The sequence below is a fragment of the Centruroides sculpturatus genome, unplaced genomic scaffold (assembly GCF_000671375.1).
Source record: "Centruroides sculpturatus isolate CEXI.00-Female unplaced genomic scaffold, Cexi_2.0 scaffold39, whole genome shotgun sequence".
Classification (NCBI taxonomy): Eukaryota; Metazoa; Arthropoda; class Arachnida; order Scorpiones; family Buthidae; genus Centruroides; species Centruroides sculpturatus.
In genome coordinates this window covers 1,262,386-1,285,318 of record NW_019384314.1, presented here as the reverse complement: position 1 = coordinate 1,285,318, position 22,933 = coordinate 1,262,386, and the positions used below count along the sequence as shown (strand labels likewise).

At 35.8% G+C, this 22,933-nt stretch overlaps 1 protein-coding gene across 1 annotated transcript in view; it reads right to left on the bottom strand.

Annotated features, from left to right (window-relative positions):
- LOC111623039 (esterase E4-like) overlaps window positions 1-22,933 on the bottom strand; it is a 25,333-nt gene extending 2,400 nt beyond the window's left edge. Inside the window, exons 1-8 of the mRNA XM_023365521.1 lie at window positions 22,678-22,933; window positions 4,524-4,664; window positions 4,189-4,339; window positions 3,795-3,980; window positions 3,534-3,727; window positions 2,249-2,411; window positions 990-1,183; window positions 749-908 (exon numbers count right to left, since the gene is read on the bottom strand). Coding sequence (XP_023221289.1) covers window positions 749-908; window positions 990-1,183; window positions 2,249-2,411; window positions 3,534-3,727; window positions 3,795-3,980; window positions 4,189-4,339; window positions 4,524-4,664; window positions 22,678-22,872 — 1,384 coding nt within the window. The 5' untranslated portion in view covers window positions 22,873-22,933. The remainder of the gene's footprint in view (window positions 1-748; window positions 909-989; window positions 1,184-2,248; window positions 2,412-3,533; window positions 3,728-3,794; window positions 3,981-4,188; window positions 4,340-4,523; window positions 4,665-22,677) is intronic.

Here is a 22,933-nt window from a genome sequence, read left to right as displayed (position 1 = left end):
CCCTCACCCCCCCGCGTTGGAATTTCGAAAAATCCTTTCTTAGTGTGCGTTTCCATGACGTACCCTAACTGTGTACCAAATTTCACCTCTTTAGGTTAAGCGGTTTGCTCTGGGCGATGATGAATCAGTGAATGAATGAGTGAGTCAGTCAGGACAAGCAATTTTATATATTTAGATTATTATAAAATAACAAAAACAGTAATTTTGAGGCTAGGGATGGGTTTTATAAAAATTATAAATGCTAATAAAGAGTAAAATCGCCAATAAATCCGACCCTATTTGAGATACATAAGAACCACTTTATCTCTTCACCTCCTCGACATTTAATCACCAAAATTTAATATCATAAATCCACCTAGTATGTTCACCTTCGTGCGAAATTTCAGAACTTTTCGACCAAAAATACAGGAGTTATTAAGCTTCAAAAGAGGACGAACAAAATCGTGCCCTGCATACACCTAACACAGAAAAAGACCCCCGAATTTTTTTGCATTTCTCGACGTTTAAAGGTGTCCTGAATCCAAAACGTCATAAATTTGGGGGTGTCTTTTTTGATCTATCGCCATATTTTCCTTCTGTTGTGTATAACAGCCCGGAAAGTAATAAAGTTAATAGTGTCGTCTTTGGTCTCCTTCTCTAATTTTCTATTGGAAAGTGTAATGTGGGATTTATACAACCTCGTAACGTTGACGGTATCAATTATCAGTGATATGGAGGAAAGAATGTTATGAAGTAGAAGGGAACTCACCTGTTTCCACTGGAGGAACGAAGATTCCATCTTGATTAAGAGTGGCGAAACTATTTGTTCCCTTGTATTGGAAGGAATACATAAAGGTTCGAGTTTCCAATCTGGAGTATAGTTGAAGAGTTTTGTCCATACAAGACACGTACATTCCGTCCGTCGACATCTATAAAGACGATTCATTAATGTTATATTATTATTATTTTTTTTTAAAGTCGCCAAATTCGAAGAGAAAGATCAGCCTTACGTTGATAAACGGCCGTAAGATTTGCGTGGAATTCGTGGGATTCACCCCTCCAAAATAATTATACATCAGCTCTTGAACTACTTCTTCGACGTTCCTCCTGAAGTTGGTAGCTGCCTCCAAGAAAAGAGGAAGAAGCTTCTGTTGAAGAAAATCGGACGACGATCGAATTTCTTCTTTGTATTTATAGAAGATGACTGCCAAAGAATACTAGAAACGATTAGACCCGCTTACTATCAAAATTATGGGGTAGAAAACCAAGTAATTGAAGTGTATTTAAATTAAATAAGCAACGAAAGGGATTCGTTTCTAAATACAGTTGACCCCCCTATAACACTATTGATTTTTCCGTTTTATATGAATTTCATGTTGTACGAGTCACTTAGATTTTACAAATACGTGAACCGTTCACAACCCGGCACACGTATTTGTAAAATCTAAGTGACTCGTACAACATGGAATTCATATAAAACGGAAAAATCAACAGTGTTATAGGGGGGTCGACTGTAATTACAGACCGAAAATTCGGGTTTCTTCGTAAATGTGTAGTAATGAGGAATAGATTATAATTACTTATTGAAAGTTCTATAAACTCTGGCTTGTGTTAAACCGAAATTAAGAAAATTCTCAATAAAATCTGATATATTCAATCATTAATTTAGAATTCAATGCATGAACCATTACAATGTAAGAAGTGAATTATTCCAGGATATAATAGGACGTTTGCATGTTGCACCAATTACATTCTTCTCTGTAACTTATAATTCTTTAATCACTGTTTTTTTTTTTCTACACGAGTCAATGCCTGTTTTAATTCTGAATTTATTACATCTATATTTATAGAAAGGCAGTTCGTTGGAATAAATCCGACAAGTAAAAATACAAAATAATCGTAAATCTGAAGCTCATATTTTTAATTTATTTAATTTTAAATATACGTTCTCCATCTCAAATTAGTAGTATCTTGCCCCTGTACATCATACTTTTCCTTTAGCAATCGAGTCGTGCCAATCATTTATCTAACACCTTTCAGGAGAAAACTTTTAAATTGAAATAACCTAACTTTCTGTTTGTATGGAAAGTCCGTATATAATTAACCAGGACCTCCTACCTTTAAGTATAATTTTACATAAGAAAAATTGTCGTTCTAGATCTAATTACATATATAGACACTAGAGCATATATTATATATCGTGTATATAACACAATACAAAGTTTAAACTTGGTTCCTAATCGTGTAAAAATCCGAAAAGTTAACTTACGAGGGTAGAAAAAGGCTCCTTCGTCTCTATTTACACCCGCCATGAGAGGAACGGGATGAAAATTGCCCATTTGGAGAAGAACTTCGGGATGATCCGGGAGGAATCTGTACGTACTATTTTTATCTAAAACGGGAGCAGCTCCCACCGGAAAATCGCCAAATGTCTGAAAAATTAAACAGAATGAATCGTTATTATATAATTTCGTTTACATTTCGAAAAGTTTAGATCTTGATTTTAGTAATATTGCCCCTGTACATCATACTTTTCCTGTTAACAAGAGAGTCACGCCGATCATCTATCTGTTCTGAATAAACTTTTTGAGTTGAAATATGTTTAATATATAACCTCATAAATGTAAATGTGTAGAAATAAATATTTGGCTACAGAAAATCATTTATTTCTCTACTATTTTTACCGAATTTACCGGTAAAAAATGTAAAATTACTGGTATATTTTACCATATATTTAAACTGATTATCTGATTTACCAGTAATGCAGTTCTATTTCGTAAGTGTCGGTAATTTTACCTTTTCTATTTGTTTTTAATGCTTATCAGTTATTTTATAAATTATTAACTTTTGTTTTGTATTCTCTCTTCATCAAATATTTAACGTTCTTATTTGAAAAAGCACTTTCCACGAATACACAAGACGATTCTCTTCTTTCACTGGGAAAGTTTCTTACGTGTTTATTATCGTATATGTTCGTTAATCAATGTACTGTACTTTATTAACTTTTTCGTATTATAACTGAAATTATGTATACTTTTTGGTATAAGTGAAGAGGATTACATATTGTTTATACAATACAGATGGGAAATGAATACAGTTGTATTAATTTACCCCCTGTTATAGAATATTACATGGGGAAAACATGGTAATCGTCAAATTTCTCTATGTTTTGACATTTCATGAATAGAAAATTGTAAAAAACAATTAGTACACACGAACACAGATAGAAATTTGTATAATCGACCCCCCCCCCTATAACACTGTTGATTATTCCGTTCTATATGAATTCCATGTTGTACGAGTCACTTAGATTTTACAAATACGTGTGCCGGGCTGTGAATGGTTCACGTATTTGTAAAATCTAAGTGACTCGTACAACATGGAATTCATATAAAACGGAATTATCAAGGGTACCAAGGAACCGAAGGGAGTTTTGGAAACTCATACCTATAAATGCAAACATCAGAAAAAGGGACGTTCTGGATCTATCCAGAACTTACAAACAGAGATACGAAACAGAAATCGAAAAGAATGGGTAATATGAATGGACTTACCTTCAGTTCTTGTTGGGCGTGAATGATGGCATCTGTAGACTGTTCCTTCAGGCACTTGACAATGTACGCCGAGTTGCGCGTGTCACATCCCAATTTTTCGGCCAGGGCGACGGCGTATTTCTCGGGATCGTCCTGAATGGCCCAATCGCAGAGAGGAGATCCGCTCTGTAGAATCACTCTGTGAAACATCCCGACTATAAAACGAGAGAGAAAATTAATCGCCACGTCCGACGGAGAAGCGACGAACGATCAGAAACGTACCTTGACGAGAGGGAGAGAGCAAGTGTAGAAGGATACTGGCCGCTCCGCTTCCTTGACCGAAAAGGGTGACGGCGTTGGCGTCGCCGCCGAATTTGGCGATATTGTTGAACACCCAACCGATGGCCAGTTTCTGGTCGAGAAGACCGTAGTTACCGGGTGATTCGAAATCTCCCGTACTCAAAAATCCTGAAAGACGGAAGAACTCGAACCCGTTACTTTCACGTTGGTTCCGGAAGATAAACGTAAATCGAAAATTACTATTACACGATAATTGTTATAAAACAACTCGATTTTACTTAAACACCAGCAAAAAATTCTAAAGATCCGGTCGACTGTATTCCCATATGGAAGTTGCGGATGTTTACGTAATCAGACATTTGTGGGACGTTCTTACCTAACACTCCGATCCTATAGTTAAAAGTGACCAGGATCACTCCTTTGTCCATCAGATTTTCAGCTCCGTACAGGTTTCCGGATCCGGAATCGTAATTTCGTCCGTGAATCCACAGCATGACGGGATAAGTGACGGATCTTCTCGTCGTTACCTGAAACGTCGGTGGAGAGGTTGGGTGAGGCTATAGGGAAATCCGAGCTCGTCGTCCGCCGTCGAAAATCGGGTAGGACCCTAAGGGACCCTATCGTCCTCCCACCGGTCCGCTATTTTCGAAGGGCGGAGAGCGAAAACGGTTCCTCCGTATACCGGAATAATTACCTAAAAGGGGAACTTACGGGAAGAGCGGGAGTGTAGACGTTGACGTAAAGACAATCTTCGTCTCCCGTCCGATGACCTCGAAAGTCGTACTGAGGACATTCCGACCTGAATCGAACGGCGTCCAGAATTCCTCCCCATCCGGCGTGAGGAATGGGTTCCTGTCGGAAGATTCGATATTTATTACTTTAAATTGACGTCGATCCGTCCGAGATAAATCGTTATCTTCGTTCGGAGTGTTTAATTAAAGGCAGATAAAACTACAGACAGACGTTATTAGGAAACGATCTCGTCATTCGTTAATTAATTAAAGGAATCTGGGGACATCCGAAAGAAACAGCAAATTCCGTCTTCTTTCTCGTCGGATAAACGAGTCTAACCGCCGCGTACGCTTACATACACGCATACATAAAGACAAAAGATTCGGGTTAAGTACTTCGGTCTTGGTATTCAGATGCCTTCGATCGACCCAGTTATTTTCGGTCTCGGTTTTCGATAATCGATATTAAATTCCAACCGCCCGACGGTTAATCGATTATCCGAAATATTCTCATTCGTTTCTTCGCGTTGTCCTTCGTCCTTTCGTGTCGAGAAGCGAATAACCGTCATTCCTTTTCCGACAGGAGTCGAGGTTCAAAGTTCGTAAATTCTCCGGATTCGAAGTCGAATACATCCGGTGAGAAACTGTCTCCAAGGGGGACGGAACCAATCTGAAGCAGTGATTCACCGCTGATACGGAGTCGGGACGTACAGTACTTCACTTCACTTCAATTCTTTTATTAAACACCCTGTAGGTGCATTCTCAGTACCGTTTAATACATAGCTGAGAGATATATGCACATTATTTATCAAAATATATTTCGCAGATGAAGAAACCGCTTAACATATTGTAAGTAAACAAAAGACGGCGGAGNAAATATGTTTTGCAATTTTGGCAGTTATACCATCAACGCCTGGAGATTTTCCTTCTTTTAGTCTGCCGATGGCGTTATTTATTTCCTGATAAGTAAACTGAGAAGAGTTACCAGTGTTCATATGTTTGTTTATGTTTTCTCTTAATGATCTCTGCCAAGGGGTGTCCTTTGCAGCGCAGTCTGAGATAGACGTACAGTACAGTATTTTGTAGCCGAAGATATTTACGATTATTATTATGTTAGAGTTTAAGAACGAAACGAGCATCTAAACGAACGTAGCGGGTAGCCGAAAATTACCCTCCTCTACCTCCGAGTGTAATTTAAAATCGTTTTCGTCCTATCTTTCGGTAGTTCGAAGGCGTTTCTAAGTCGCCGCGGGATAAGATAAAGGGGGTAACTCGAGATTACTACGTCGGAGATATAAATTTAAAGAATGAAGAGGAAGTGTGGTCGAGAAAAGTAGGGACCCTCAGTAAACGGTAGTAGAGAATAGGTTCTCCGAGAGGAAAACGGTCTTCTATGAGAGAGAAAATGGTGTGGGGTAGTTTTTAAACAATCGGAAGACGACGTAAACGTAATCGCTCGGGAGGAGAAGAACACCCTCTCCTCCGCTCTTTTTTGTGCTAGAAACGGGAATCGTACGCACCACCGGCTCGTATCTGCGATAGGTCGAGAGGGAGAGGAGTCCGTCGTCTTATTGTTCACATACAGTACAGTACGTGGACAATAGAAACTTATAAATCGGAAGTAACGAAACGCCCGTCGGGTCGTTCGGTTCGATTAACTCGGCAAATCTTAGTCACTTCTCTTCCTAATGTCGAATTCGACGTTATCCGGAAGACGTCATTCCGTCGACGGTTAGCTATTGGTTTATCGGGCGTCACCGTCCCCTTTTCTTTCTCTTCAAGTCAGAAATTTTTCTCCTTCCTGTCGAAGAATTCTTTAAAAATTCCGAAGGATTTTCCTCCGGAAATTCTTAAAGAAAAATCTGCTTTTACGGAAGAAAGAGTTTTTGTGTTTGGGTGGAAGGCGCAGTATTTTCTTCCTTCTCCGATAGGAAGCGATAATTTATAATAAATATTTATTTATTTAAAACAAATTAGAGAGTTCGACGACGTTTCCGAGAGACTTAATCCTCTTCTCGACCGCTATAATCCGTAAATCTTTTCCGCATTCCAATCACTTCTAAAAATAAACTCGGCCTTCCTCAATAATTTCGATAGCCCATTCTCTTCTTTTTTCCCCCTTCTCTTCCTTCGTCGCTCCGGACGTTTACGTTCGATAATCGAAAGCGAGGAATTAGGAAAAGGGTCCGCAGTCGTCCCTCGAGTTGACGAGGAACAAAGGTTTGGAATAAAGACCCCTCGAGTGTCCATCGTTTGCTCGTCACAGATTTATCAGGCAAGCTTTAAAACGCATTCTTCTCGAGATCCCTTAGTTTCCAAGCTCTATTCTATTCTCTATTCTCATAATTCATACGGAGGATCATCCTGTTTAGCTTTGTTTCTCCGATGAGCCGGCCGAAGTTTATTGCTTGGCCATACGCGGGGAGCGGGTCTTTTAAGGGTAACTGGCCCCTATTCAGGCGTTACAGACGTGGAGAAAACCCGGAAAACTCCATGTGGCCCACCCGTCCTGGCCAGGCCCAAACCCACGACGGAACTCTCATTGTTCAGGGAACGGTTTGCCAACGCCGTTATAATCGTTATAATTCGTATCTAAACCTATATTTCTAGTATCTACTTGGAAGGGAAAATTCCAGTTATAATAATAATAATAAACGTAGGGAAATTGCATCACTCTGACATCATTACATCATCAATGACACAAGCATTCTCTCAGTCTTAATTACATACACCAAGTTCTAATATCGTTTATAATTTCAATAAAACACGGAAGCGATATTCATTTTATTTTCTCGGCTCTGTTAAATAAAACAGAGAGAAAGTATGGCGATCGGTCGAAAAATAATCTCCCCCACAAGATTAATTCGGGCGTGTTTACTGTATGTGTGGATGTTAATGTGTGTGTGAGACACTATTCACTTTGAAGCTTAATAACTCCCGTGCGTTTAGTCGAAAACTTTTAAAATTTTGCAGGGAATATTGTGTATTAAGGGGGATTACTGCTATTAAATTTGATGGTTAAAGGTCAGCGGGTTGGGGAAATACAAGAGGTCGTGTGTTATACCTCGAGTAGGGTCGGAGTTATGACGATTTTACTCGTTATTAGAATGTATAATTTTAATAAAACTCATCCCTACCCTGAAAAGTAAGCTTTTTGCCACTTTATAATAATTAAAAGTATAAAAAGTTTTTTTTTTTTTAAATAAGATATTATAACAGATTACTCAACACGCAGTTTTAAATGTTGCCGGAAAAGTTAAGCAACTGGTGCGGAATTTTTTAGAGTGTAGTTCTGGAGTCATATCTACCAGTATATATAAATGTAATTCTATCAACGATAATTGTTCCAAGCATTAAAGTGGATCGTCTCCGCCTACTTTTATTGTTTAATTAGTCGTTGTTCTGACAAATTATATTATCCACCCATCGCTTGCTTCTATTACATATATTTTTTTCTGTAAGTACAGTTTTTCCTCCTGAAATAAGATCAAAGATCCTATAAATACTTATTGTAACAAAGGCAAAATTACAGTCGACCCCCTATAACACTGTTAATTATTCCGTTTTATATGAATTCCATGTTGTAGGAGTCACTTAGATTTTACAAATACGTGTGTCGGGCTGTGAACGGCTCACGTATTTGTAAAATCTAAGTGACTCGTACAACATGGATTTCATATAAAATGGAATAATCAACAGTGTTATAGGGGGGTCGACTGGTACTTATTATGCAATGGGAAAGGGAAAAGTTTTCGTATCTTGGGGGAAACCGTCAGAAAGGAAAATTCTATGTAAAATTTAAAGAGTTTTTAATGGAGTTTATCCAATGGAGAACAATTTTGTTAAAGACACTATTATTATTATTAAAACTGGCGGAGATATAGCGATTAGGAAATGCAGAAGTCGAATTTAATCGTTTAACAGTCGTCACTTCATCGGGTAGCCTATTATAAAGTTAATAAGTCGTTTGGAGAGAACGTTCCTCTTTTGTCGGCGACAGATTACCCGAGTAATTTGCTCGATCGTCGCACTTATGCAAAGTGTCTAATTGGTTACGCCCGACTTACCACACAAAGAACGGAGAGAGTGGTCGTCTCGGCGTATTGTGACGAAACAGAACCTTCGACCGGAACGAAACGTCCGTCCGACGATAAAAACGCTTACGATTAAAAGTTGTTTTGGTTTTGGATCCAAAGAAAATAAAAAACCTTCGGATGTTGGGGGAAATGACATCTTCGATCGATCTCGGACGAGACACGCCGAACGATTATCGACTTAAAATTACGTCGTGTACTGTACAAGCCCCGAATGCTACGACGTGTTGTGGAGAACCGACCGGAGGGAGTCGTTTTTCAAAAAGTTTTGACCGGGATTGGAAGGGAAAGGAAGTCCAACGTTCTATTTTTCTTCCTTGCCACCATCGATCGTCGGGGGAGAGCAGCCGCAAGCGGCTATAATTAAGCGAAGGACGAGGAACGGCGACGGATCCCTCCGCCCGAACCCGTGTTTTCCTTTGTCCACGGTAAACCCAAGAGGTAGATGGATGGATTTGGGAGAGCGGAAGACCGTTTCCCGGCGATTCTATGGAAAGAGTGGTGGTTTCCGGATGGGATGAAAACGTGGGAGGGAGGGAATTTCGGTCGAGCGTTGATCCCAGCCGGAGGAAGGACCGCGTCGCCAGTCGCTATCCTTCACCCGGGACCGTTTCCGCCGATCGTTAATCGCGATTTCGTCATTAATGGCGTGGAGAGGAAGCGGACGGCCGCTGGCGTGCCGGGTCGAAAGCTCTCTTTAATGTTATCTCCCTCTTTTCTTTCTTATCGTCCCGTCTACTCCGCACCGATTTTTAACGGACAATTCGTAAGAGGAATGTGCCGTTTAAACCGGAAATGGAATTCGATTTCACCCCTTAAGTGTCTCTCTCTCTCTTCTCCCCTTCCACCACCAGCATCGCGCTTTTCTACTTCGGTTTGCCGTTCAAACGGAAACGGAAGTGACGACGTTTCGTAATCGTTTAGCCCCTATTATAGCCGGTGCGATAATATTTAAAAACCTAAAACACGTTACCTTTAGTCGTTATCTTTAAACAAACGAAGTGGAAACTAAATTTTCTAATAATTACGCCGGTTATTTTATCGTATCTCACAAATTTCTACGTGTACTTTAATACAGTATTATGTTTTTGAAACAGTATACAGCTTTAAATTATCCCATTTAATTAAGAGTTTTCCTCGCATTTATGATATATTTTCCAGTTAAGTGACGAGGNTGTTTCTAAGATTGTAAGTATCATTGTAAACGTTTACATTACCTTTCAGATGAATATATTATAGTATTCGAAGTGACCTTTAAGACTGTAATTGTTTAGTTTTGAAGTAAAGTTGACCCGTGTTTGTAGTCAGTATGAAAAGTGCACGTTGAGGCAAGATTGAAACAGTATACAGCTTTAAATTATCCCATTTAATTAAGAGTTTTCCTCGCATTTATGATATATTTTCCAGTTAAGTGACGAGGAGTGTAACTGTGAATAGGTGCGACGACGAAAGAGGTATCGCTTAGCCGCGTGTTTCTAACTGGGGTGGAGAAATTGTACTTCTCCTTTATCCGGTCAAACGTAGGACGTCGATGCGCTCGGTGGAATCCCCTATTGACCGAATTACGTCCACTGGACAAATTATTAGATAAGCAAGATTAATTACCTCCGCCCGGGGAATTGAACTCGGAAATGCTTTGGTCTTCTACCCTCTAATCCAATGCAATTTACTATTTAGACTTTCCACTTAAAAAAATCAACTAAACGACGTTCGGGGCACTGGCGAAGGTCGTCCGATGATTCTTAATAATAACGTGTCTAACGGAATTATTCTTTTTCTAAAGGAAGGACGAAAATTGACCGTTTCGTCGAAGAAAAGGCGTTATCTATTCGTCGGTTATTTTTTTGTTATTCTCTCTCTCTCTCTCCGAACGTTAAATGGAATTCACTCCCGCCCATCTCGTATCTCTTGTCTATTTTACTATTACATTTTGTTATATTACTAAATTAATGATAATGAAAGTAATTTAAGTCGATGCCTGTCAAACCAGAAATTATTCTCTAGAAATTTAACTTCTAAAGTACCGTTGCTTAAGAAGGAGAACAATTTACAACGTTTCGTTTTCTAAATTCTAAACTATTGTTACATTCCTCCCGACTTTCTTTTAAGTTTTTACTATATCTTGTGGTGTTCTATCCATTTATATGTACAGATAGTTTAATAGTATCATTATTTTATATTAAAAAATAGGCTACAAGTATTCGATACTAACCATTAATCAATTTTGTTAACTTATTACTGTCAGTGGCTTAACTACAATGGTAAAAAGTGATTCGATCGAATCAGGGGATAGGATCGAACTAAGCCAACAGGGACTAGAAAGCGTGATCAACTCGAACGCAATCTATTCGATCTGATCAAATATCCGACTCGTGATCAAAACAATTGCATTGATCTTTGGGTCGAGTGATTTTTTAAATCATGGACAAAAGATTTTTATGGGGATGTAAGTCATTTGTGGAAGAGGGATTGAGAAGAGGACGACTTCGGAGATGGTTATTGAAGCTGGTTTTCACGTTTGTAAAAATATTTGTTTCGGTTCGACCGAGTTATTTATATAGGCTAAATAACACAAGTAATGAAAATAAATAAAGATTTAAATAATGCGGATAAATTCATTTCACGTATTTCGTTCTTTTATTAACAAGATAATAAATGTAAAGGAATAAATTGATAAGGCGGAGAAGATGCGGTGATAGACGAGAAACGAGAGAAAGTAATGGAAAAATCTGCTAGTCGAATAAACTAACTTAGAATAATATTAATTGTACGGGAATAGAAGGAAATGGAAAATCGTTAAAAGGTTAACGAGAGTCGTCGATAGATACCATTTATAAATAATGGATAAAAATAGAAAAGTTTACATATAAAAGTAGAAAAGTAATTAGAAGACGTTTCGCCCTGGTAAAACAATATGGGAATTTTAATTGTCGGATTAAAACAAATAATAGAAAATCTTTATGATTCGGTTTCCGGCGGATATTATCTTAATTAATCAAGTAATTCTTTTTCATAGAACTGTATGTATTGCTGGAAGACAGTATGTAGTATCAAACAAGACTAGCATCTAGTCTACAAAGATTAATTTATCGACACCTTTACAATCTTAAATATTTTTAAAGATATTTCGAAAAAATATATATATAAAACTTTTAGTTGAAGTATTTCTCTTTAGTGTTAATGCCAAAAAGCGTGCAAAATGCTCTTTTGTTCAACCAGTTTAGCAACTAAAACATTTAATATAACAGGTCTATAACTTATCTCAGATTACGCCTTTATCCTTAGAAAAATAAATTCTATTTTGTTTCGTCCGAATGAGTTTATATTAAAGTACACTCAAACGAAAAGTTACAAACTGTACGAAACAAATATAAAAAACTAAAATGAATCTTTTAAAAATATAATGCAGTAGCCAAGCGACTATATCATTGTGTATATTATATTTGTATTTAAAATTACTAACCTTATCATTGTATAATACTCGAGGAGGAATGCATCTCGGGATGGACTTTCTATGGAAAACTGATATATAAAGCGGAAAAAATAGTATAAAAAAGAGTATATATTATACTTTTTGGCTGTGTCTGTGTATTTATTAACATAGAACGAATACCAAAACTATCCGTACGTAGGGAAACGAAGGACAAGCAACAAACCGCAATGCCAAAAGCGGAATTAATAATATCCGCAAGGATTCGATAATTAAATGTCGAAATACATTAAAATCCTTAGGTGTTAAGTAATTGGATAATGTCAGATACGGTTAATTAATAACCGAATTATTTGATTTAATCATTGATAATCAATACGTCAAATAAGGATATAGAATACGGTATCGATATAATTAACCTTGTTTCGATAGGAAATGAATAAATAAAAATAAGAATTATCTTTTCTGTAATGACATAAAGGTGTAATAAATGATTTAAATTGTTATAAATATAGTATTTAACTTATTTAATTTCTAAAATATAATACGTATAAATAGTTAAAATGGAAAAAAAATAAACGAATCTTCGATCGAAGTTGTGGATTTTGTATAAGAAACATCCGAGAGAATATCGAATGGCTGGAAATAGAACAAAAACGTATTTGCATATTTAAAAACCAGGAAAAGAAGTAACAAACTTTTCGTGAAATAAATTACTCTCCTCGATCAAAACTTGAATCGCTCCGCCATAGAAACTAAACGTAAATCAAAATAAAGAAGTGTTTTTTTCTGTATTCTAAGCATTGTTTTCTGGCCACACAACCTCATTGCAATGCTTTTCTCCCAACAAAATTTGGAAAAAAAAAGGTTTATCTTTTCTTTTTGTGTCTAAATACGTTTTGAAGAATCCCTTTCTGTTTTATTTTGCCAAATCGAGATGCAAATTTCCTCTTTCAATGTTAAATCTTGCATCAACTTGTGTACTGTATTGACGTAATGATATAAATTAAGAGACTCTTAATTACATCGAACGTAGATTAAAAGGTTACAGTAGGAGGGCAGATTGCGACACGCTATTACAAAATTATATATCGAAAGCTTTTACGTACAGTACCATTTAAGAAAATAGTTATTCAAGCATAATTCCGTTATTATTGTAACCATTTTTAAACAATAAATATTAATGAAATATTCAAATGTACTGTATATACAACAATTTAATATTAAGTAGGTCGTAATAAATTAATGCAACCCTTCGTTCAAAATTACTTTTTTGTATAGGTTAATACCGACGTCCGTAATTTTTCAATAGTATTTAATTAAAGGTTAAAAAACAAATTACTTTTACAATAAATTACGTTAAAATTATTTAATAAATTGTAGATTCGAATGGCATCCTTGTACGGGAAGAAAACGTATAAAAAATACATAAGATTATATAGGGGAAAGTGGTGTAAGATGGGGTCATGGGGTAAAACGGGGACGTCTGTTTAATCGTGGTTAACGAGCTTTCATCTAGCTGTTATTTGGGGAACTAAATGTCAACCTCAAAAGAGATCACGGAACGTCCGAATCGTTATCTTTGTTTGGAAGTAAGACACTTTTCCATGTTTCGGCAATACTTCATCTAATATTACGCCCGCTACAATGTTTCTAAGATTGTAAGTATCATTGTAAACGTTTACATTACCTTTCAGATGAATATATTATAGTATTCGAAGTGACCTTTAAGACTGTAATTGTTTAGTTTTGAAGTAAAGTTGACCCGTGTTTGTAGTCAGTATGAAAAGTGCATGTTGAGGCAAGATGGTGTACCCCGTCTTACTCCAGGTTGTCCATGAAAATGACCAACGAATCCAGAAGTATTTTCGGAGGCAGACTTTATTGCTGCAAAGACGACAAACAGGCCCCTTCAGCAGCAAAAACACACCAGGATGCTCGTTTTGGGACAACCAAAACCATGAAGGCGGAGGTATGCCTAATATGGGTGCAAAAACAATCACTGATTAGGCCTACACAACTACAAGTAGGCCTACTCATTCAGTTTTTAATCAAGTCTCCCCCATAGAAATAATGTGTTCTGTGATCTGGCAAAAATCACTAATCCGGCACCCTATAGATTCCAATTATGTCCAATTAGTGATGTTCGATCTGGACTAAATTGTATAAGAAAGTAAGAAGTTTTTTTAGATTTCTTTTCTTGATATTACGGAGTACCGTGTAATACAATCGGGGAATCGATTTGGAGGAAACTGGGCGCGACGCGTCGCGCCGCATCGTATTCTCTACGCGACCTACAATACGTCGGATGCTTGGCGTCACACAGCCATATAAGCATTGTATAAAACCGATAACAACTTCCGATTACGACATTTAGGTCGTGACGAAATCGATTCGTCGATCCACGCAAAACTTTTACATTTGCAATTCGTAAATTTTCTATAATACTTTCTCAAATATCTCTAAAGATGCATCAAACTTAATAACCGATAATAAATAAATTGTATTGTAAAATTATACGGAGTAGAGAACCTCTTCGGTAATTACAAAATGTCGCAAAATGCGAGACATAAAGTAATGAATGTTTTATAATTATTATAAAGTTAATTATAAATGATCAGACTCTAAATGTGGCAACAATAAATTATTAACAAATATGGAAATAAAACCTAATTATAACAAATACCTTTCAGAATATTTAAATAAATTCGTCTGACAAGTAATACGTGGAAGATTGAGAAAGGATTTCTAGAAACGATACATCTATTTTGACACGTAATAATAAAGTCTTTGTTAAATTAACGGAATCTTTCAAGTTTTTCTGTTAAATTTGGCAATATTTCTGTTAAATTTATAAACTTAATTACATCTCATTACATTGTTAATTATCATTTGAATGTAACTAAGCTACTTCGACTCGGTTATTTCATTAACGAGGTTGCGGCCGAAGTTTTCATCTGTAAAACGTGAACGTCGAACGTCGACACGTGAACGTCGAACGTCGACACGTGAACGTCGAACGTGAACGTGAACGTCGAACGTCGACACGTGAACGTCGAACATCGACACGTGAACGTCGAACGTCGATCGCAGCTACAAGGTAGTGGCGCTCGACGTTCGACGTTCGACGTTCACGTTCACGTTCGACGTTCACGTTTTACAGATGAAAACTTCGGCCGCAAACTCTCTATTAACTTTCTCCCATAGATGAATAAAGTTACCTTTTTACTTACTCTGAATAAATAAATAAGCACAAAACATAACTAAAAGAGTTTATAAGCAACAAGTAAGATATTCCGTTTTCTTTAAAATGGAATAAATAAATCTCTTGTGTTTTTTAAAAGATCCGACAAGTTTTAACTTCGAAAGACGACTCCTTTTTCCGAAAGATGCCACACACAAAACGGGATTTGCGTTCTTCCGAGCCATTCCATTATTCATGCAGAAAAATTCTTTAACAAAAGAAAAGCAAAGTTTTGTTTAGGAACAGATGTTCGGTATTTTACGATACAAAAAAGTTTCCTTTAAGAAGAGTTTTCGCCAATATATTACGTCTTAATTAAACACTCTGTCGATAATTAAAACGAGGAATTGTCATATTAAATTCGATAAATTCTCTTCCATCGAAATAGTTTACTAAATCCATCGATTAAGTAGAAAATCAGATTTGGAATAAAAGAATTTCTATAGATCGTGACTTCGAGTATTTTATGATAAATTTAATTTTATGTGGAGCGTCGAAATGCTCGTAATCGATTGGGTCAATGACCATAAATGCCATAAAAATACATTGTTGCAAAAATGAATTATTCGCTTAGTAAATGCCTACTTTTATACGATGACTTATCGCTGTGTTTTAATTTTATTTAAACGTTTTTTTTATTCTCCTCAAATCTTACAACTCAAATTTCATCTATTTCTAATTAAATTATAAGGCTGAAACTTTCAGGACATATTATAATGTATTTTAATGATATTTTAGGGGTGGATCCATTATCATTCTCACTCCGAAATCCGATAAACGTAATCAAATGTAGAATGTAATGGTGTATGTGTAAGTACATTATAATGATGAATATAATAGGGGGTGGCCCACAACCCAGAACTCGTGATCAATAAAAACGTTTTTTATAATTTTTTAATACATTAAAATTATTTATATTAACATATTTTAGGAATTTTCGAACACGTCTATCGTAAGCATTCCGATATTATACGTGTTCCTTTTTTTTAAGGGGAGGAACGATACAATGAAGGTGTCAATGATCTCTTACGATCTATGCTAATTTTTATGTTAATTCTATATTCTTAACATTTATTTACAACTGAAATAAAAAAGAAATAACAGTTTTTTTCAGTAAAAATAAGCTTTGGTTTCCTCATTAATAAGCCTTCATTTTATATACACAAGTTTTAACAACCTATTGAATTTCTTCTGTACGAATAATTAAAGTCGGTGAATATCTAACGAACTTGGAAAGAATAAAATAAGTTTTCATTTTCTCTACTTTCAAGGTTGAAATGAGGGTAGACAAAAAAAAGAATAAAAAAAAGTGGAAAAAAATAATAATAAAAAGAGGTTTTGCGGAACACTGGCACGAAGATACGAAGCGGAACGTCCTTGATAAGAGTCACGTATAACTCCTTTATCTCTCTTACTTTCAACAGATGGGTATTGGGTTCCTGTTATAACAACGCTCGATTGTCTTTTCTAAACCACTGTTCGATCCCGAATTGCGTATTTTAAAAATAAAACAAATGGTATATATATTATATTTTAGTAAATAATAATAATAATAATAATAATATACTTAAATACAATGGTCGTGACGAAATCGATTCGTCGATCCACGCAAAACTTTTACATTTGCAATTCGTAAATTTTCTATAATACTTTCTCAAATATCTCTAAAGATGCATCAAACTTAATAACCGATAATAAATAAATTGTATTGTAAAATTATACGGAGTAGAACCTCTTCGGTAATTACAAAATGTCGCAAAATGCGAGACATAAAGTAATGAATGTTTTATAATTATTATAAAGTTAATTATAAATGATCAGACTCTAAATGTGGCAACAATAAATTATTAACAAATATGGAAATAAAACCTAATTATAACAAATACCTTTCAGAATATTTAAATAAATTCGTCTGACAAGTAATACGTGGAAGATTGAGAAAGGATTTCTAGAAACGATACATCTATTTTGACACGTAATAATAAAGTCTTTGTTAAATTAACGGAATCTTTCAAGTTTTTCTGTTAAATTTGGCAATATTTCTGTTAAATTTATAAACTTAATTACATCTCATTACATTGTTAATTATCATTTGAATGTAACTAAGCTACTTCGACTCGGTTATTTCATTAACGAGGTTGCGGCCGAAGTTTTCATCTGTAAAACGTGAACGTCGAACGTCGACACGTGAACGTCGAACGTCGACACGTGAACGTCGAACGTGAACGTGAACGTCGAACGTCGACACGTGAACGTCGAACATCGACACGTGAACGTCGAACGTCGATCGCAGCTACAAGGTAGTGGCGCTCGACGTTCGACGTTCGACGTTCACGTTCACGTTCGACGTTCACGTTTTACAGATGAAAACTTCGGCCGCAAACTCTCTATTAACTTTCTCCCATAGATGAATAAAGTTACCTTTTTACTTACTCTGAATAAATAAATAAGCACAAAACATAACTAAAAGAGTTTATAAGCAACAAGTAAGATATTCCGTTTTCTTTAAAATGGAATAAATAAATCTCTTGTGTTTTTTAAAAGATCCGACAAGTTTTAACTTCGAAAGACGACTCCTTTTTCCGAAAGATGCCACACACAAAACGGGATTTGCGTTCTTCCGAGCCATTCCATTATTCATGCAGAAAAATTCTTTAACAAAAGAAAAGCAAAGTTTTGTTTAGGAACAGATGTTCGGTATTTTACGATACAAAAAAGTTTCCTTTAAGAAGAGTTTTCGCCAATATATTACGTCTTAATTAAACACTCTGTCGATAATTAAAACGAGGAATTGTCATATTAAATTCGATAAATTCTCTTCCATCGAAATAGTTTACTAAATCCATCGATTAAGTAGAAAATCAGATTTGGAATAAAAGAATTTCTATAGATCGTGACTTCGAGTATTTTATGATAAATTTAATTTTATGTGGAGCGTCGAAATGCTCGTAATCGATTGGGTCAATGACCATAAATGCCATAAAAATACATTGTTGCAAAAATGAATTATTCGCTTAGTAAATGCCTACTTTTATGCGATGACTTATCGCTGTGTTTTAATTTTATTTAAACGTTTTTTTTATTCTCCTCAAATCTTACAACTCAAATTTCATCTATTTCTAATTAAATTATAAGGCTGAAACTTTCAGGACGTATTATAATGTATTTTAATGATATTTTAGGGGTGGATCCATTATCATTCTCACTCCGAAATCCGATAAACGTAATCAAATGTAGAATGTAATGGTGTATGTGTAAGTACATTATAATGATGAATATAATAGGGGGTGGCCCACAACCCAGAACTCGTGATCAATAAAAACGTTTTTTATAATTTTTTAATACATTAAAATTATTTATATTAACATATTTTAGGAATTTTCGAACACGTCTATCGTAAGCATTCCGATATTATACGTGTTCCTTTTTTTTAAGGGGAGGAACGATACAATGAAGGTGTCAATGATCTCTTACGATCTATGCTAATTTTTATGTTAATTCTATATTCTTAACATTTATTTACAACTGAAATAAAAAAGAAATAACAGTTTTTTTCAGTAAAAATAAGCTTTGGTTTCCTCATTAATAAGCCTTCATTTTATATACACAAGTTTTAACAACCTATTGAATTTCTTCTGTACGAATAATTAAAGTCGGTGAATATCTAACGAACTTGGAAAGAATAAAATAAGTTTTCATTTTCTCTACTTTCAAGGTTGAAATGAGGGTAGACAAAAAAAAGAATAAAAAAAAGTGGAAAAAAATAATAATAAAAAGAGGTTTTGCGGAACACTGGCACGAAGATACGAAGCGGAACGTCCTTGATAAGAGTCACGTATAACTCCTTTATCTCTCTTACTTTCAACAGATGGGTATTGGGTTCCTGTTATAACAACGCTCGATTGTCTTTTCTAAACCACTGTTCGATCCCGAATTGCGTATTTTAAAAATAAAACAAATGGTATATATATTATATTTTAGTAAATAATAATAATAATAATAATAATATACTTAAATACAATATGACAGTTTAGAGCCGTACACATAAAGTGTGGTGAATCTTGGATAAAATAAAAATAAATAAATGGAAACAATTAATTATAATATATTTTTTAGTTTTAATTATCCGATAATAGCGTAGTGTGAGACTTGATCGTGTTTTTTTTTTCAGTTTTTATGTCATTATATTATATATTTTGGAACCGAAAAAGTTTTCCTGTGACCTCCTCTTTGGGGGTGGAGACCAATGATTTCGCGTAACACTGATCCAGATAACGTCACTCATTTGGAAAATGGAAAAGGAAGATTCGAGGATAACAACTTTTTCCGAAAGATACAAAGAAGATAAATAAAATGAAAAAAGTGCACAAATTATCTAATCGTCTTATAAAATATTGTATAACTTTTGTGTATTGTTTGATATTGTATTAAATGATATAAATTTAAATTTACCTTAAAGTTAAATCGCCCGATTATTTCTTGGTATTTTGACAAGATTTATCGTAGTTTTTCCTATAGCTACACATTAGGTACGATTGCCATTACTAAACTGATACAAACCAAGCATAACTTATGTGGCTACCGTGTTGAAGAGATAAACTCTTAACTGATAGAGTTACAGCGTACTGCCAGACTCTTTTGCGTGAAAATAATTACACAAAAATATATATTGATAGTTCAATTCTTTAGTATAATCTTTTAGCAAGAGCCTTTACGATTCGACTGCCATTCAGAATTACTGGAAGATTTTTAACGTGACATTCATCGAGAGACATTTCACATATAACAAATTAGAAGTTTTCGTCTTTCCCCAGTAAAAGAAAATACTCACTTCAAGTATTTTAAGCATGTTTTCCTCGGAGCAATAGCTATATAAGTGAAAGAACTGTTCTGTTTTATTAACTTTACTTCAATTTCATCTTGAAGAAAATCATTTTAGTTGTTGTGGCTCTGGCGTAATAATAACAGTTCTGTCACAACCGCCATCTCTATTGGATAATATTTTAAAGTTTCAGTCAGATGAAAGAAATTCTTTCGAGTTACCTTCTCGGAGAATCGTTTTCTTTCGTGTCTAAGAGGGTAATTCTACTCGGAAGTGATAAAAAAAGAAAAATGCTCACCCTTCTTTACAGTCGGTCGGCGGAGTCCTTGGGGGAGCGGTGGAATAAAAAGCGCGAGAAACGGAAAGAGGATGTTCCCGAAGGCAACAACAGTGGTGTTTCCGGTAAAACGGCGACGGCACAAAAGGACGGAAGAACTAGTGTGTCCGCGGGACCCGACCACCGAAACTAATGTGTCGGAGGGGAGGCTGCACCAAAAATAGGGGGGAATTTCTTACTCTCGTCAGAACATTTGTAACGTTAAACCAGACACGTAAGAAACAACGAAAGGATGATAAGAGGTAGGTACTGTACTTTTCCGTCGATCAGATTTGTAATATATTTTACATTTCCAATTTATTTGCAAATTATATTTCCGACGAAGATAACGTTTAATTTTGGAGATTTAATATCGGTTAATTTGTATCTGAGGAGAGATTTGGAAATAGGAAAACGAAATATGGATTACAGCATATAAATTAAAAGAAATTAGAAAGTATCGCTTTAATAAAATCCGAAAGGTGTTTAAAAAAGTGGAAAAAACATCCGTTGGATACGAACGAAAATAAAACTTGGCAAAAGTCTCGAAAAGGTGGGACCATTTCCTCGTCGATTGTTATCGGGATACGGTACAACAAGAACGGTTAATACAAGATCCTCAACCGTGAAAATATGTGTCTCTCATATAACTAATGATGTCATTCAGTCGAGTTCTAACCAATCCCATTCCACGGCTCTGGAGAAACTATTTCCAAATCTATATTCGTCCATCGTAACAAAACCACGAATAACTTTATCATTCCATACAATAGTTATTAACTAAACATTGTAAAAATACTAGGCCTATACTATTTTTCTAACCGTAAAGTTTAATTTACGCATATCATTAGAGATTAATAACAAAAATCCAATCGATAGGACACCATCCTCCAGAGATATCGTGGATCGCATCCTCTTCACTAGATCCTAACTAGTAGACTCTTTAACGAAGACGTGGATAGAAAATAATTAGTATTAAATGCTTATTTGTTATACAAACCAGCAAATGTGTAGTTACGAAGAATATTTTTCGCTCTAATCTCGTAAATAAGCTCCATTTATCAAATCTTATAACCTATATTTTGAAGGATCTATCTTTATGAACTTAAAAGTTATCAGTACGAGATACTTTTCACAGATTCTTTCATTCGCTATTTATACTAAAATTAACGTAATTATAAGACTACAGCAACAAACTTTATCTTCCGTTAATTAATAGGTTATAAAGACGGAAACGAGGAGAAAAGTTGATAACATTAAATGACGATGACGTCGGTAAAGGAGCCAATAGTCGAATCGTGCGGGCAACGAGTTTAGAATACGAGATAAAAACAATGCAAAAATCAACAATAGAATGTTGAAAATAAAATTAATATTCGACGGTCGCTCCGGTAAGAAGATTATTCTTTTCCAGAATACGTGAACGAACTTCAACTTTTCCAAATAGAAAGTGTCGTCGTCGTCGTCGTCGGAATACAATTTTCGACCGAATAAAAACCATATTAACGGGATAATTAAAATGTAATTTGGATGAAATAAATCAAAGAACTGAAAAAAATGAGGATGGCAACAAAAGCCATTCTCGCTTTGCCAATGTACTGTACTGTACACTTTACTGTTCCTTTCGTTCGAATTGTTTCGAGAGCATTTTTCCAGATGCCCCCGTTAATTTTGTGTAGGAAATTTAACCTATTTACAGACGTGGCGTGTTGCAGTACATCTGCAAATGCCCGTTTCGTTTTAACCTGTTATACTTCGTCTGACTAATTACTTTTTAAAATAAAATTTTCGCCGATTAATTTAATCTAGTGTGTATAGTTTGAAATATCGAGAATAAAATCGAGTCCTAATAATCGTATAAAGTGAAAGATATGTCTTAAAATATTTATCTTTCGGGGCAAAAAAAAAAAAACGAATCGATTAATTCCACTTCAAGAAAATTGTCTCATCGTAAGGAGGAAGGACTGAAGTTCCGGTAAAACAGAAAAATTTAAAAAAGATTCTTTTTATTTTTCTGTTTTACCGGATAAATCTTAGGACAAAACGAATCACTTCCGGGTCGAAGACGAGCGCTGGCGCAGTTTTCTGTTATCGTTTCAGAAAACCGAACTCGAAACGGAGTGACTTCCGTTTTCCACGCCGTCGAAAACAACTTCCGGGTTCTTCCGGTTGGATTCTTTTGCCCGAGTCAACGCGCGAAGTTCAAAGACGAAGACCGAAGGACTTACCTTGAATCGAAATATTCCGATGGGAGGCGTGGCGTAGGGGATGCCCTGAAAGGCGTAAAAGTCCCTTCCGTTGGAGGTCTTAAGGACCGTCCCCCTGAGGGCACCCTGTGGCAAATTGACGATGGGCCGAAGGGTCTGGGCCAGGCAGGAGGGCCACATAAACCAGAGAAGCGCCACCGACGGTCGCGCCAGCATCCTTTCGACCGTCGACGATGCTCCCGTCGCCGTCGGCCTCGGACCTTTATATCGATCGCGG